Here is a 17,386-nt window from a genome sequence, read left to right on the forward strand (position 1 = left end):
GGTCATGGTGTTTTTATCACAACAACAAAAAGCAACTAATTAGCAGGTATAAGTAAAGGGGATATGTGCTTGCTTTTAGATCATATCATTTAGAGATATACATTTCTGATGAATCTCTTTCTCATCCCCTGGCTGGGATGAAGATATAGATGGCAGGAGCTGAAGCAGCCACCTTAGACACAGAGATGGATGATATGTGCTGCGTGGTATTTCTGTGCACTAAAATACAGTTTAGGACTGAGCTGTAGAGTCGCAGTAGAGTCTTTTCTGGCATATGCAAGACTGGTTCTATTCTGCAGCACCACACACAGACACACAACACAATCACACACGCACATGTGTGCACACACACAAGTTCTGATGCTAAGTTCATGCTATTTGTGTCTTATTGCCTTTTCAAAGTGGAAATTAAGGGAAACAAGATGGCTCCATGGATAAAGTCACGTGCTTGCCCGTCAAGTATGATGGCCTGAGTTTGATCACCAAATCTACATAGCGGAAGGATAAAACTGGCTCCAGAAAGTTATACTCTGACCTGCACATATGCACTGTGGCACCCTTGTGAACACAGACACGTTCAGACACACACACACACACACACACACACACACACACACACACACACACACACACACACAATGGGGGAGGTAAATAAAATAAATAGCTAAAAGAAAAGGGAAATCCATTCATCAATCCCCAAGCTAAAAAAGTACTTAAGTTTAGCTTCAGGCAGAACTGGATGCAGGAGTTTGGGGGTGCACCAAGACTCTGCTTTTCTCTCCAACATGTGAAATCTTCTATAAGATGGACGAGACACACAGCATCCTTGACTCACAGCTTCCGGCTTGATGGGGCTTAGAGGGGTGTTCTTTTCTATCCCCATGCCATTGAATATCCAAAGAATGCAAGTCAGCTGCCCTAAGGGAAGGCAGAACAAGGCCCTGGAGTCCAGTGGGGTCAGCTGTGCTTAGATAAGAAGGGGTTATTACAAAGCCCAGGATGGCTGAGACCCTTGCTCTGAATGGAAGGTTAGGGCGGAAGTGAGGACTCTGTAGTTGTCCCTTAGTCAGAAGACATTGCGCGGGCTGTGGGAATTCTAAACATTAGCATCCCAGACACATTCCCTCCAGGACACACTTGCTGCCATCTGCGGTGTGGGGACCAATCAGAGCTGTCCCCTCCAGAAGCGGTGGCTTCCCCGCAGGGCTCCCAGCTCCTGCTGGCTTCAGCCCTACATAGCTCAGGTACAGACTGCCGTTTACAGCAATAGATTGAATTTATTTCTCCTCTCACTCACCTTTTTTTTTTTCCAACCAAAAATATAATTCCAGCCTTTAGAAGGCAAACTTCAAGGTAGAATTCATCAAAAAAGGAAGCTACACTTAGTAATTTGTGAACTGCGGGAAAGTAAACCCACATATCAAACTCCCAGGGGCTCTGGGGTGGGGTGGAGGTGGGAATGCAGAGCTGGAGCAGGGATGGGGGTTAAGTGAGGGCCCTCACAGTCTCTTTCTTTCTGGGTTCTTATGGGAAAAAAAACCTCACGTGATAAGGAGAGAATCCCCATCTCACATCCACACTCGATCATCATGTTGCAAATGGCAAATGGCCACTTACCCAATGGACATTTTTTTCATGACTCCCAGTAGAAACAGTTTTCCCCTGCCCTGTCCCCCGAGTTCTGAGAACACAGGACACCCTTCCTTGAGGTGTGGTATAGAAGACCGTCCTTAAAAATCTACACGATGGTCTGGAGGGGGCCACCAGGGACACTGGTGAGGCAAGTCTCACAAGAGCCATTGGAGTTCAGCCTGCCTTTCCACTGCCGGGAGAGGGTGATGTCACCAGCTAGGAGATGCTCCTGTCCTGTCCTCAGGAGGACAGACCCTCCTCTTGTCCCAGAGGAGGAATCACTAAGGGTTCCAAGCTATCACACCTGGCTGGGTTCTGTGAACGCAGCACCGCCTGGGAAGAACTTGTAGTCCAGGGCAACAGCTTCTGCGCTGGCCTCTGCGAGCCAAGAGCGCAGAATGGAAACTCCAGCAAAATGCCACACGCCAGAGCGGAGCCTCCAGGTGTAATCTGGGATGGCCTCTGTGTTTCAAAAGTCTGAAGCCAGCGTTGCTTGAGACTCTGTGTGTGTGTGTGTGTGTGTGTGTGTGTGTGTGTGTCTGTGTGTGTGTGTCTGTGTCTGTGTGTGTCTGTGTGTGTCTGTGTGTGTGTCTGTCTGTCTGTGTGTGTCTGTCTGTGTGTGTGTCTGTGTGTCTGTGCGCATGCACTGTGCACCATCCCAGGTCCTGGAATTATGTGCGAATGAAAGATTTTTCCTCTGTCTTCCTTCGTTAGGGCTGTGGTAACAAAATAGTGTCAGTTGGTGACATCAGACCACTGCTAATCCATTATAGAGCTAGAGGATGGATGTTCAAGGTCATGAGATCAGCAGACTTGATGACTGGTGAGCACTGCTTCCGTGTTCATAGAGGTAGCTTCTGGCTATGTCCCTCCCTTGGCAAGGGCCAGATGGCTCTCTAGGACATCATTCATAATGACACTGATCCCATTCATGAAACCTTCTCAATCATGCCCCAACTCCCCTCTAAAGGACCTACCTCCTAATACCATCCCTTGTGGGAGGGAATTCACTCTTGGAATCTAAGGAAATACACAAGGGTCACACCAACCTTTCCCTGGTGAGGATGCAACCTGGAATCTGAGGCTCTACCCAGAGTCACACCAGGCTGGCTCTGATGAGGTCTGCTTGCGGATGGGGATAGCTCATTAGGAAGAATTAATAAACACAGTGTGTAGTGATAAAGACTGTGGATGAAAAATAAAATAGGATCAAAGGACAAAACTGAGAAGACAAATCCCACTCTTTGTGAGCCTCCCTAAGGTACATCTGAGCTGAGAGAAGGAGAAGAGGCCGCCAGCCAGGCCGCACAGAGACGAAGCAGTCAGGGGAAGGGAGCTGCCAGAGCGAAGCTCAGAGGCATGACTCTGGCGGCATACTGCATCGTCAAGACTCAGAGCTGGAAAATGAGGGGGAAAGGCAGGCAGGAGGGTGCAAGAGCAGATCGCAGTGATGGGTGACTTGAATTAAGGACAGAGGGTTTGAACTTGGCAGAGACTTCTCTGGACCCCTAGTAGATGTCCCAGTAGGCACACGCTTTTAATCCACACACCACACTTAAAGCGGGTGAAAGACATCCCTCATCACACATACCTCTCTGGTCGGCTTGCAGCGGACGGACATTCTGGTGCCGGGTAAACTAAGAGCTGAGAGGGCTGGGGAAGAAGTAGCAAGCAGCAGGGTGGGGTTGTCAGCGTGTCCTGTCACACACCTCAACATGACAAAGAGTGATGGCAGCGAGGGCCGAGAAGGAGGTGACAGGAAGTGCCTGCCCACCCTGGGAGCTGCCCATCATGGTCCTCTTTGAGAGGTTTTACGGAGGAGTTTCACTGCTGTGCAGTGGAAAGCAGGGCGAGCAGAGACTTGAGGCACCTTCAGGGGCAAATTAGTGGGTCAGCCTCATTCAATATTGATGTACCAGCTGCACTGGAGCCCTCCTCATCCTGCCCGGATGCCTCGGTGACTGGCTATTGCCTCTTCCGAGGAAGCGGCAGGTGCTGGTGAGAAGGTGCTTAGGGAGCCATTAAGAACTTGACAGATGGGCCCTTTTGCCTTCTATGGTATGTATTATTAATATAGTCTTGCACCGGTGACTCTTGACTTGAGAGCAAGGTGGTTTCCATTCAAGGTAGGAGAGAGAGAGAGAGAGAGAGAGAGAGAGAGAGAGAGAGAGAGAGAGAGAGAGAGAGAACGCGCATACATTATCCCTAGCTCATCTTCCCTACCATAGTGGCAAAGCCCAGGTCCAGGACATTCACTTCAAGCTCCCACTGGCTCATAGACCAGCCACCCTGTAGTTGTTACTTATGTCTCTGCAGTGACAAAATACCTCTTGAGAACAACTTAGAATAGAAAGGGTTTGTTTGGCTCAGGGTTTGAGGGTACAGTCGGTCATGGGGGGAAGGCATGCTGGAAGGAGAATGAGGCAGCTGGTCACGTAGCATCCAATGTCAGGAAGTAGAGAGAGATGGATGCCGGTGCTCAGTGCATTTACCCCCTTTTGGTTCAGTTTAGCCTAGGGAATGGCACTGCCCACATTCAACATGGGGCTTCCTCTCTGATGGAACCTCTCTGTAAATGCCATCACAGGCACACCTGAAGGTGCATGTCACAGGTCATTCTAGAGCCTGCCAAGATGATGGTCAGTGTTAACCATCGCACATACTTGTTAATGAGCAGAGGATGAACATGTTTATCGTGGGCAGGAGGCTGAGCCCTCCGTGGCTTCTGTGACTGTGTGGTTTTGACCAAGTTTATTGGCCTTTTTTTTTTTTTTTTAAACCAATATTTCCAAGAGGAGCCGGCTTAGTCATGGGTCTGTTTGGTGGAGTCGTTAAAAGATACAGACGCATACAACACATGGCAAACATGTACCTGAAAATGGGCTGACTCTGGAAACACTCCAGAGTGGTCCTCCTTACTCTGGCTACCATTGGGCATATTCATAGTCATAGAGAGAGAGCCTGGACTCACAGCCATTTTTCTCCTGCCACGTGACCATTAACAATCAGGGCAATAGGAACCAGGCATGGGGTTGCACGCCTTTAATCCCAGCACTCGGGAGGCAAAGGCAGACAGCTCTCTATGGTTTCGGGATGAACCTGTTCTACCTATCACCGTGAGACCCTGTCTCAAAAACAGAACAGCAGCAGCAAAGTCAAGGCAGCAGAAGAGAGAGATGGATTTGCTTTCAGCTAGCCAGCTTCAAGAGATAAACAGCCATGAGTGCACCACCTTTAGAGTTCTGTGTCCTCACTCACCCTGTCTGCCTCGGAATACTCCCAGAACATGAAGCACCTTGCTGGAGGCTTATATTTCTGTTGCTACATTAGCATTGTGTTGGGATGTGCTGTACAACGGATGTGGTCAGGTCTTCAGAACTCTAAGCTGTCTGCATATGTATGTGTACAATGTGGCAAGCTCAGAGCCACTGGTGCATGGGAGGTGGTGAAGGCCGTGAAAATCATTTTTTGCTGGGCGGTGGTGGCACACGCCTTTAATCCCAGCACTCAGGAGGCAGAGGCAGGCGGATCTCTGTGAGTTTGAGGCCAGCCTGGGCTACAGAGTGAGATCCAGGAAAGGTGCAAAGCAACACAGAGAAACCCTGTCTTTAAAAAAAACCAGAAGAAGAAGAAGGAGAAGGAGAAAAGAAAAGAAAGAATTAAAAGGAAGAAGTGAGGAATGATTTGGGAACATAAGCAGACAGAACCATGGACTCATAATCTATAAGATACATTAATGGATGGTTGAAAACAGATCAGTCTCTGGAGAAATGGAAGAGATGCTGTTCATAGAGAGATAAGATGTAAGTGTGTAACCGCCGTGCTCTGGATTTTTGAGGCGTTTAAGCCAATTGTGTGAACGTTCTCTTTGAAATAATTAAGAGTGTTGCGATTCTACGCAGGATGATTTAATTCTGAAGGAATGATAATGGGAAAATAATTGTGTTGCTAGCAAATCTTCCCAGCGTGCCCTTTCGTCTGTCATTTGGCCCCACTCTGCTGGACAGGCGAATGTAGGAGGGATGGGATACAGAGTAACACTCAGAAGTCTGCCTCTGAAATGCAAGACGGAAGTAGGAAGGGCAGCAGCGACAGGTCAGGGGTCAGGGGCTAGGGGCTAGGATGCGGGAAATGCAAATGAGAATTTTCAGTACAGGTGATTAGATGTTGCATCCACTGATGGATAGTGGGTATGAGACGCTGAGGATGTATTTCCGTGGAAACTCCATGTTAGGGTTCTGTACATGCGCAGCTTGGGGTCTTGTCTGGCGCCTTACATCATCAGCGTGACTACGTACCACCTTAAAAGCCGGGCACAGACCCCCCCCACACTCTCTCTGCGCCTCTCTTCCTGTGTCTCCTCTCCGCCAGGCCTGGCTCTCTCTCTCCCCCTCCCTTTCCCTCCATTAAAGCTCTAAAAACTAATATTGGGTTCTGCCATGGCCGTGACTCTTCCACTGACCCACCAGCAACGTTTCATCCTTTCACTATATCTTCTAATGGAGTCAGCTGGTCCCATGGTGTGTGGGTTAATGCCCATCAAGGGGCACTCTGGAGAAACATCCCCATTTGTCACCTCTGCCAATGGCCGACTGTAAGTTCAGGTACCAGTGTGATCGATGCCACTGAATACAGAACTTGGAAGAGATGCTATATAATTTGCTACTGTGTACTGTTGCCTCTTTAGGGATACATCGACAAAAATGACCTCAGAAATGACAGATAGATAGGCAGTTGAAAACAAATAGTGAGTGGTTGAGTTTTGAGTGTCTCCTACCTTTTCTGTGTGTGGTTTTGAAGACAGAACCCAGTGTCTGTCACATGTGAGGCAAAGTCCAAGTCCTTTTGTATTTTTTAAGATTGATTTTTATTCTTTTTTTTTATGAAGGTTCACCAAAGTCATTTAATCTGTCAGTTTCTCATTCATTTTTATGTCTTAATAATATTCTATTGTATGAATAAGCCACATTTTATTTCTCTCCAGTATTTGGTAGCTATTTGAGTTGTTTTAACTTTTTTACTATTAGCAACACACTGCTGTAAAGCTTCATGTACATGTTTCATAGGTGCACATTTTCAGTAGTTTGAGGATATATTCCTAAGGGTAGAATTGTTGAGTAACAGAGTAACAATGTTTTGCATTTGACCAACCACCAAACTGTTTTGCCAAAGTGGCACACCATTTTACAATCTCACCAAATCCTTGTTTTTAAGGCTCTGATTTTTGTACAAAAAAATTCAATCATTCTGTCAGACCAAACCAGGAAAAGTAAGCTATAGTTCAGAGCTGTTCTATTCCATTTACTATGCAAAGCCATTCTTGGTGTTTGCAACTCTCAGCCCTTTTGAGTATTCTTGCAGTGTTCACCTTTTCCTCCACCACTTTTTTTTTCTTCTTTTTTTCTGGTTTATTTCTATCTATTACAAATGTATAAAAAATCCTCCATCAACACTGCTGATAGCAGCAGAACCTTGAGAAATATACCTTTGGTTTGCCTCAGAAAAGGAACACATATTGCACTGTAAAGTTTGTAAAATTGGTGCAAAACATTGTGATAATGTTACAATACCAGTTTTAAGAGTTCAGTGACTAATGGGGAGCCGATGGGATACATGCAGAACTGTGAAAGCGATCTCACTTAGCCAGCTGTACACGTAGACTGTAAATCTACATTCAGATCATTTCTGAACTAAGACTATCATCTCAGTTTATCTGTTGAGGTCAACCAGGAAACCCTATAATATACCTTGATTTTTGCAAAAAACAAAATAGGGGGAGGGGTTTCTTCAGCATTTCAGTCCACGAGTAACAGTATCCTAACAGGCAAAGTGTTCTCTCACTGTCAACATAAAATGAACTGCTGCTGGAGGTCAACTTGGGCTTTAATTTGCATTAGCACTTACATGCATAGTAGTCCAAGTTGTTGACCTCATGACTTTAAAAAGTAACTCTAAAAAAAGTAAAATGGCCCTTCTTGGAAGACTAAAGAAAGACATCCAGCCACAGTTGTAAAAAGTCTCATCAAAACAATATACCCTTTTATGAATTACGCCTTTTTAATTAGGTGTTTGTGGGGACAGAGGGAATGTGCACATGAGTGTAATGCCCTTGGAGGCCAGAAGAGGGCGAAAGGTCCCTTGGATCTGGAATTTACAGTTAGTTGTGAGCTGCCTGATGTGAATACTGCAAATTAAACTTGGGTCCTTTGCAAGATTAGTACATGCTCTTAACTGCTGAGCCATTCCCTCGCCTCTTTGTGTTATTTTAGTGTGAGACAGGATCTCATCAAGTTGTCCAGGCTGGCCTTGAAATCATCCTGTGGCCCAGGCAGCTTATGATCCTCCTGCCTCAGCTGCCCAGCTAACTGAGATTACATGCTGTGCCCCCAGGCCCAGCTCCTTTTTCCAAATGATACAATCCTAAGTATATTAGGTTGACAGCTGACTAAAGAATTGATTGAACAGCTAGTTTTGCAAAATCCTAAAACTCTAACATCCAGCAGGTACCTGTTACATGCTGTTTAGCTTGCGGTGTGGGGAGGCGACGTAGAAGTCTGAGAAGTGAGCCTGTTGAAGCCGTGCAATGGTGCGTGTGTTGTTAATGAACATCTTAGAGCAGAGTCTGAAATGGAGATGGGGAACCCACTGCTGAGGACCAGAAGCAATGGAGCGCAACCGCATCGGGAGCCCCGCTGCCCTCCAGCTCCAGCTTTGCCTCAGAGATACAAAGACCTGCTGATAAAGAAGTCACTGTTAACTCAAGATAGAAGCAAATACAGGGAAGCCACAGGCAACGGCCCAAAGGGACCAACATCTGATAAGCTTATCAGGACACAGAAAGATGCCTCATAAAAAACACCTTTGGCTGCGCCTGTTACCATCGGAGACGGGAAAAGCATGTGTTCAGACAGGCTGGCTGTGGTCACTGAGGTCAGTGAGTCAGAGACTGAGTCATTCCATGGTAAGGGAAAAGAGCTGAGGTTCAGTGGCTTTGACATGTGCACACCTGTGTACACACAGGCGCATGTATGATACATATAACTCCTGCACACATGTACATGCATATGACACACAATTCATGTTTATGCACATGCTTGTGTATGCACATATGCACATCTGTGCACACCATACATGCACTGGCTTCTTTTAGGAGATGCAGGCATGACCAGGGAACATTTCAACTGGGAACTATGCTCAGACTCATTTTCTTCATCTTGGTTCCTAACAGAAGTGGACAATCCACCCTGTCAGGTAATTTAAGGAAGGTCAAAGGGGCCGGCAGAATAAGTGAGGGACTAGGTCCTGGCCTGACAAAAGACCCTGTCCCCACCCAGAACACTCAGTACCAGATCATCACATGACAGGTTGTGTAGGGTGACTGCGTTCACGGGGTTCCCGGTGGGAGAAGGGAGATGGGAAAACAGCCCCCACTGCTGAGAGCCAACCGCGTCCATGTACAAGATCAGTGAGTTCACATCCCGCAAAGCTGTGGTGAAGGTGGGTGGCACGTGTCTGTAATCCCAGCACGTGAGAAGCTGAGGCAGGAGGATTGCTGAAAGTTCCAGGCTAGTTTGGATCACAGGCTTGAAAAGAAGGGAGGGAGGGAGGGGAAGAGGGGAAGGAGAGGGAAAAAATGGGAAGAAAAGAATTGTCTGTGCCAAGCTGTATTCACAAGAGTCTGCATTTGTAAATCTTACATATTGCTGCTTGCCAGAGAGTGTGAGCATGCTAGTAGCCAGACATGTTAACTTATGAGGTCTACGAATAAGTTTTTCTTATTGCTACTGTCACATATTCATTTCAGTGTGCATTCACATAAACACATTTTTCATTACCGCGTATGTGACCACCCGGGGGTTCCTTTGTGAAATGACTTTTCCATAGCAGAGAGATGGCTGACTTGAAGAAAAGTGTCAAGTCAATGCAATCTCAGAGGGTATGTGACTCGCCAGCAACTTGGGACTAGAACCTGAGTGGTTTTGCTTTCAGAGAGCCAGGAGGAGGCTGGATACATGTGACCTTCCCTGAGCATTGGCCCCCGACACCCTGCTTGAGCAGCATGACTTTACAGGGCTCAGAAGAACTACAGGAGCACCAGCACTGCTTCATTCACACATTCACCTGGCCCTTCTTAGTGTTGTGAACTCTTGAAACCCCCAGCCAGCATCCGCACCCCAGCCTGCAGCTTCCCAGGAACTCTGCTAGGTTAGTGGCTGGTTGTGGGTATGAACTCGGGTGTCTTCCTGCAGTGGGAAGGCGTTGACCTTCTGCTCTGTGCCCTCACATGTAATGGATGCCCACTCCAAGGGCCCTCCCTCCCTCCCTCCCCTCCCTCCCTCCCTCCCTCCCTCCCTCCCTCCTCCCTCCCTCCTTGGCTGCAGCTGTCTCCAGATACAAGAACCAAGAGGAGTTCCTGGAGCCAGGCTGGTGGAGCACCCTCAGACTCTATGCCTGCTGCTTCTGCCTTATAGTGATGGTTGCCTTACATCTCCTAGGAGCCAGACCAGGTGGGCAGCTGCGGGGGGAGGGGGTGGAGGGAGGCAGGGGGGGAGGCTTGCTCCTTTTCTCACATACTGGCCCCTGTGAGGGTTCTCCGGGACAGCGGTGACATAGAGACACATGTGAGTGGCTGACATCTAGGGGAATGTCTTCTCTTCTGGTACAGAGGGAAGTGTAACAAAGTATCAGCAGATGTTTCCCATGGGGCTGTGCAGCCAAAGCTGTGATGGTTAATTGTTGTGTGTTCTGACAAATAAAGCTTGCTTGAAGTCAAGAGGGTGGAGCTAGCCACTAGTGAACCATAGATGTCTGGAGGTCTGCCTAGAGAAGAACAGGAAATAATAAGGCAGGGCGGAGACAGGATCTGGGTCCTTTTGGACTGGAAGAATGGAAGAGGAAGGAAGCGACTGTGGATGCTCTTCTGCTTCTCTGATCTTTCAGGTTTTACCCCATATCCAACTCTTGGTTTTTATTGATAAGGTTAATTAGATTTATGCTTCAGTTAATATTGTCAACTTGACAGGATCAAGACTCACCTAAGAGGCAGACCTCTGGGCATACCTGTAAGGTTACTTCTAGACTAGGTTAACTGATAGACTCACTCTGAAGGTGGGTGGTACCATCCCATGTTCTGCATCAAAAGGAGAAAGCAAGCTGAGCATCAACATTCATCTCTCACTGCTTCCTGACTGTGGATGCCATGGGACCAGCCGCCTCACGTCCTGCCATGATGGAATGTACCCTCAAACTGTGAGCCAACGCTCCTTTCCCTTAAGTAGCTTTTGTTTCGTATTTAGTCCCAGCAAAGAGAAAAGTAACTAATGTAGAAGTTGCCCAGGCATTTCTTCTTGGTGAGTGGCAGCCATGTTTACCTGCACACACACACACGTGGATTCTCCTGCAGTGGCCAGTTGTTTGGATCGGACCCACCTTTATGACCTCATTTGAGCTGTAGATGTAACTAAACATCTTATTAAATAAGAAACACAGAACCAATGTAAAAGAGAAAGCCAAGAGGTCAGAGCTCAGAGCTAAAACCTTACCCTTTCTCCTGTGGTGGTCCTACCTCTCTGAAAGAGACCTACTTCCTATGTGTTTGTCTTGATAAAGTCTTTCTGTTCTGCCTTCTCATTGGTTGTAAACCCAAACACATAACTGCCTCGTCACTGCCTGTAAGTACAGCCCTCTAGGTCTTACAGGCATATGTCTCCAATGCTGGCTGTATTCTTGAACACACAGAGATCTACCTAGCTCTGTCTACCAAGTGCTGGGATTAAAGGCATGTGCCACCACCGCCACGCTCTTGATATGGCTCTAATAGCTCTGACCCCCAGGCAACTTTATTTATTAATATACAATTAAAATCACATTTCAGTACAAATAAAATACCACCATAGTGAGCATGTGTTTAGGCATGTTTTTTTTTTATGTGTATGGACATGTGTATGTGGGTATCTGTGCATGTGTGTGCACACGCATGTGAAAGCAGGAGGCTGATCTCAGCTTGATCCATTTCCCATCTTACTCATTGAAGCAAGGTCTGGCAATCAAACCCAGAGCTCATCGATAATGGCTAGTCTTGCTAGCCATCTTGCTCTGGGCATCCCGTCTCAGCCTTCCCGGGCTGGAATTATCAGAGAATTCCCATACCCACCCAGCATGTATGTGGGTTTCTGTGGACCCAAACCCCAGTCTTCATGCTTATGTGACAAGAGCTCTAATGGCTGAACAATCACTGAAGTCTACCCCCCTCCCCAAAAAAGGACCCTTTATGAATGAGACCACACTCTGAGGATCCAGGGCTAGGACTCCAAGATGTGCTAATGGGATGGACAGTGAACTCTAAATGGCACCTAATTATGTGGTTTTACTTTCTGACATACACCGTCTGAGGTTTAGATCTAGGTCCCCAGGGCCCAAGACTGATTGATACTCAAAAATACCCTCCTGCCTCGCAGAGGCTCATGCATCCCAGCAGAACTCAGCAGTTTCTAGAGGAAGCGTTTTACACAGGGAGGTTACAAATGACCAGAGGGAGAAAACTCGGGGGTGGAAATTAGCCGTTCGATGTTCAAAATGTGTAGTGAGCATCGATTTTCCCTAAGAACACTTAATCACCCCTTATTACATATTGGAAAAAGCTATTGTTTCTAACCAACAAGGACTGGGCAAGATCGCCGGCTGGGAATAGGCAGAATGGATGCGTGAGCCCTGCACAGGTACTTACAGTGAGGCTGGGTGTGCCACCAAGGTGAGGCCCACATCGGGAGGGTGTCCTGAGGCATCCCAGCACCCTGCCTGCATGTGCTGAGAAACACTGAGCCCAGCCCAGGCATCATAAATAACAAATGATACCTCTGAGCCCCAGTGGCCAGCAACAGCAGACCCACAAATCGGGGCACATGGGACCAGGACATAGTCTTCGCTGGAGGCAGATGGCATAAGAGAAACACGTACAGGTGATTGGAGCCGAGTTCCTTTTCCCAGTCTGTGTGGTTCCAGTCCATACACCCATGCTGGGAAAGCCGGCCACTGCCTAGCCAAGTCACCTCTACTCCTTACCTCGAAGCCAGGCATCTCCAAGGATGAGTGTCTGTCTCACGTCACCCACCATCTTCATTGCTGTCTCCACTTGCAAAACATCCAGTCCTTGGATTCGAACTGCTGCCTCCCCCCCCCCCTAGCCCATGGAATAGATTTAAACACCCATTGTTCTCACCCAAGAAAGCGATCGGTGTTCACTAGAAGCCCTTCTAAGCTCCTTGGCCTGGCCTCCCTCAGTGCCTAGCTCTCCAGCTCTCTCAGACACAAAACCACCCGCCAGCCAGACCACCAGGGTTCTCCAGTTTGTGTGAACTCCAGTAGCGGGGGTGGGGGGGCATAGCTTTGCTGAAGTCTAGAATCTCAGGCAAGGTCCAGATGTACCCATAGTCCATTTCCAGCTGGCTCACACAGCAGGAAGCCTTACTTCCCAGCAGCAGAGAGAGGTGCCAGGGCCAGGAACACCCAAGATTATCAGTTTCTCTGCTAGGAAGGATGGGGCTGCCCTGTGATACTGTACCTTTAAATATTGCCCGTCAAATGCTTCCTCATCTCATTGTACTAAATGTGCTTAACACATTGATTTTACATAGAACTTAAAGTTGTGTGTGTGTGTGTGTGTGTGTGTGTGTGTGTACAGGTACCTGTCAAATCTGGAACTAGAGTTACAAGCAGTTATGAGCAACCCCATGAGTGCTGGGAAATGAACTTGGGTCCTCTACAAGAGCAGTCGGTGCTCTGAACCACCTCGCCATCTCTCCGGCCCCTGAGTTGGACTGTTTTTCTTGATTCTCTGTATGTTTGGCTCTGACTCATTCCTGAACTCTTTTCTAGCCAATCGAATCTCATGACATATTGATTTAGATCACAGATGTTAGGAATCTCATTTTCTTTCTGTCATTAGTTACTTCCTCTGTGCTGAAATTTTGCCTCCCAAGCTGAGAAACTTACCTAGCTCGGGAAGCCAGAAAGTGAGAAGATTCACAAAGCTGGTCCCCAAGTTTACAAAGCAATAGCAATATCTGGGGAAAGAGGAGACTCTTGGGTGGAACTGCCTGCAAGGTGTGCTGAGATCCCCACAGGGTGCAACTTTATGCTTCGTCACCCATTCTGGGGCGAGGTTGGGGGTGATGATTGCAGCTGCCTTTGAGTCATCCATGTTCCCCTCAGTCACCCCAATAAACTCACTGGTTCATGGATCTTTTCTTTGTCTGTCATGGATACCCTACCTGGAGTGAATAGATATCTGTTCGCATTTCTACCAGAAGTCACACAGCATCAGCATCATTGCTAGGCATCTCCTACACTCTCCCTGGACTGTGTCCTGGGTGCCTGTCTCTCTGTTGAAGTCTGGACCTTCTTCCCTGTATCCCACCACATCTTCCCTGGATGGATGGAGCACCTCCTGTGTGGTTTCCCAAGCAGGGACATAGAGAATGAAGGTTTTTGAAAGCTCTAATGCATAGAGACCACTGAATCTGTAATTAGGCCGGGCACAGGGCTCAGGTCAGAAGTCACTTCTGCCTCGATTGTTCCTGCCACTTCCATGAGGCTGCCGTGGACTCCAACTCCATGCTGCTGCTTGACTGTTGTCCTTAGCCTCCCTTCTGTATCTGTGGCCAAAACGCTCTGATTAAAGCAACCATTGGGGGTGGGGGTTATGTGACTTACAATCCCAAGTCACAGCCCATCATTGAAAAAAACTCAAGGCAGCCTACTTGCCATTCCACACAGCATTACCCCCGACCAAGGTACTCACTTCATGGACAGAGAAGCATGGTAGGGACCATGGGGGATGCTGGCTGTGGGCCGGCAGCCTCATGCACAGCTGGCTGTCTTCTATAACTCAGGAACACCTTTCCAGTGCCGCCCACAGTGGGCTGGGCTCTCCCACACCAACGACTAAGTATGGTTTCCCCAGATAGGCCCACAGGTCAGTGTGCTCCTTCAAGCTTCTCCACTGAGGCCCTGGATGACTCCGAGCTGTTTCCAGTTGACGGATAAAGCTACCTGGGACAACCTTTTCCTCTATAGCTCCCCTCGGTACACCTCGTGTTTGAATATGCCCTGATCATGTGGCTTGTTATTGTCCGTTGTACATATAGTCTGCTAGTCTCTTGTAGTTGGTAAATGCATGCTCTTTTAGAAGTTTTGTGAACTAATTCATAAGCAATCCTCCTGAGTCCCCCACCCCCACCCCTCAACTCCCTCACCCTGTTATTCACATGTTAAATGCCCATGGTCACTTTCTGAGTTTATGTCCTCCTATGTCTTCATTCACTTTGTTTTTACTTCTTACCCAAGTCTTTAAACTCCATGCTTGGCGGCAGGGGGGGGGGGGAACATGACCTAGAGAGATGGTTCAGTGATTAAGAACACTGGCTGCTCTTGCAGAGGACCTGGGTTCAGTTTCCAGCACCCACATGGTGGCTCACAAGCATCTATAACTCCAGCTCCAGGAGATCTGATGCCTTCTTCTGACCTCCTTGGACACTGCACTCATGTGTACTTACCCACACAAAAACTTAATACCAGTAAATGATTTCGTTACCTTCTTGGTAGATCTACAAGCTGGGATCATGTAAACCTTTCTTGTGTGATTGAGGCAATGTCCTAGTATGTTCCAATAGGTTCCATGATTTCTTGGCCTTGGGAGAAGACTTCCCTTCCACCTCTGTGTGTGGTCTCAGCAGGGCCACCACCCCAAGCACTTTGGTAGCAGCAGCTGAGTGGGGCCCAACACTTCTAAAAGCTCAAGCCTGACACGGTGACCCTTTCTCGTGCCCTCTATCCACAGAGCCAAGGTGAAGAAGGGGGTGAACATTCTGACCGTGCAGACCAGCGAGCCTCGGCAGTGGGATGTGAGGCAGGAGGTTGGCAACGGAGGGAAGCACACCACCACCTCTGTGGCCTGCCAGCGCCTGGGCCCCGGGGCACGCAATAGGTAAGTAGCCCCTCCAGGGCACTCTGATTTTGCATCCAGCTTTGTCTGCCTTCTTCTTGACCACTGCTGGCCCAGATGTTAAACCCAGGACTTAATGCCCACTGGAGTACCAAATGGCCAAGGATGCATGTATAGGTGCCAGCCTTGTGCTCTTTGAGCATTGAGACAGAAATGGCATCACCCCCACTTTGTCACCTGAACTCGTTTCTGTGAGTTATCAGAGGATGCTGTGATGAAATGCTCAGTCTGCACACAGATTAGATGTAGTCATTGGTAAGAAGGAACCCAGGGAAGGAGGTAATAAACTGTGATGTTAAGAGTAGGCTGTCAGGAGACTCTCCACAATCTCACTGTGGATTACCCCTAAAGACAGTTGTTTTATGGCTCTGAGAATAGCACATCTGCTGTTTTGAAAAACAAAATTCGGTCGGGCGGTGGTGGCGCACGCCTTTAATCCCAGCACTTGGGAGGCAGAGGCAGGCGGATCTCTGTGAGTTCGAGGCCAGCCTGGTCTACAGAGTGAATTCCAGGAAAGGTGCAAAGCTACACAGAGAAACCCTGTCTCGAAAAAACAAAAAAAAAACAAAAAAAAAAAAAAGAAAGAAAGAAAAAGAAAAACAAAATTCAGGCACTTGAAGGCATCCTGTTACCTGCTGGGTAAGATGTGGGCCATCTCCTTCCAGGGTCTTGTATACCCAATCTCCACATACAGGATATCCATAGTAAGTTATTTGTTTCAGATATTTTCATAATATCTACTTGGAGCTTTAAAACTTTTTTTTCATTTATATAGGAGATGTTTTATTTTGACTTTAAGTACTTCTTTAAAACAATGCTCCCAGCCAGGCAGTGGTAGCACACACCTTTAATCCCAGCACTTGGGAGGCAGAGCCAGGTGGATCTCTGTGAGTTCGAGGCCAGCCTGGTCTACAGAGCAAGACCCAGGACAGGCACCAAAACTATACAGAGAAACCCTGTCTTGAAAACAACAACAACAACAAATGCTCCTGGCTACATAATAATACATAATACATAAAGACACAAGTCTTTAACTTAATGCAAGTAAACATGCTGTGCTTTTGATAGTCAAGGTTGTTTTCAGGTTTGAGTCACCTAGATCAGTGGTTCTCAACATGTGGTTCATGACCCCATTAGAGTATCAAGCAACCATTTCACATCGGGTCGCCTAAGACTATTGGAAAACACAGATATTTGCATTATGACACAGAACAGCAGCAAGATTACAGTTATGAAATAGCAATGAAAATAATTTTGTGGTTGGGGGTCACCACAACATGAGGAACTGTGTTAAAGGGTCACAGCATTAGGAGGTTGAGAACCACTGTCCCAGATAATGCTGAGCAGTGAGCTTCCTTCCACAAAAATCTCTGTCTGGTACCCATGGAAAATAGAAGCTGAAGTGGCTTTTCTAGCTTGGGTTTCTGTTACTGTGATGAAGACCATGACCAAAATCAACCTGAGGAAGAAGAGCATTTATTTGGCTTCTAGGTAACGCTCTATCACTGAGGGAGATCATGGCGGGAACTCAAACAGGGCAGGAACCTGGAGGCAGGAGCTGAGCCAGAGACCATAGAGGGGTGCTGCTTACTGACTTGCTCCGCCTGCTTTCTTATAGCATGCAGAACTACCATGCCCAGGCATGGCACCACCACCCACAGTCGACTGGGACCTCCCACATCAACCACCAATCAAGAAAATGCCCCCACAGATAGTCAGTCTAATGTAGGTAACCTCTCAACTAAGGTTCCC

General features: G+C 47.6%; 1 protein-coding gene across 1 annotated transcript in view; it reads left to right on the top strand.

Moving 5' to 3' along the window:
- Nucleotides 1-17,386, top strand: part of Tmem132c (transmembrane protein 132C) — a 320,703-nt gene that overhangs the window by 206,524 nt on the left and 96,793 nt on the right. The window contains exon 3 of the mRNA XM_037198265.1: nucleotides 15,470-15,616. Within this exon, the coding sequence (XP_037054160.1) occupies nucleotides 15,470-15,616 (147 nt within the window). The remainder of the gene's footprint in view (nucleotides 1-15,469; nucleotides 15,617-17,386) is intronic.

The sequence above is a fragment of the Peromyscus leucopus genome, chromosome 23, assembly GCF_004664715.2.
Source record: "Peromyscus leucopus breed LL Stock chromosome 23, UCI_PerLeu_2.1, whole genome shotgun sequence".
NCBI classification, from domain to species: domain Eukaryota; kingdom Metazoa; phylum Chordata; class Mammalia; order Rodentia; family Cricetidae; genus Peromyscus; species Peromyscus leucopus.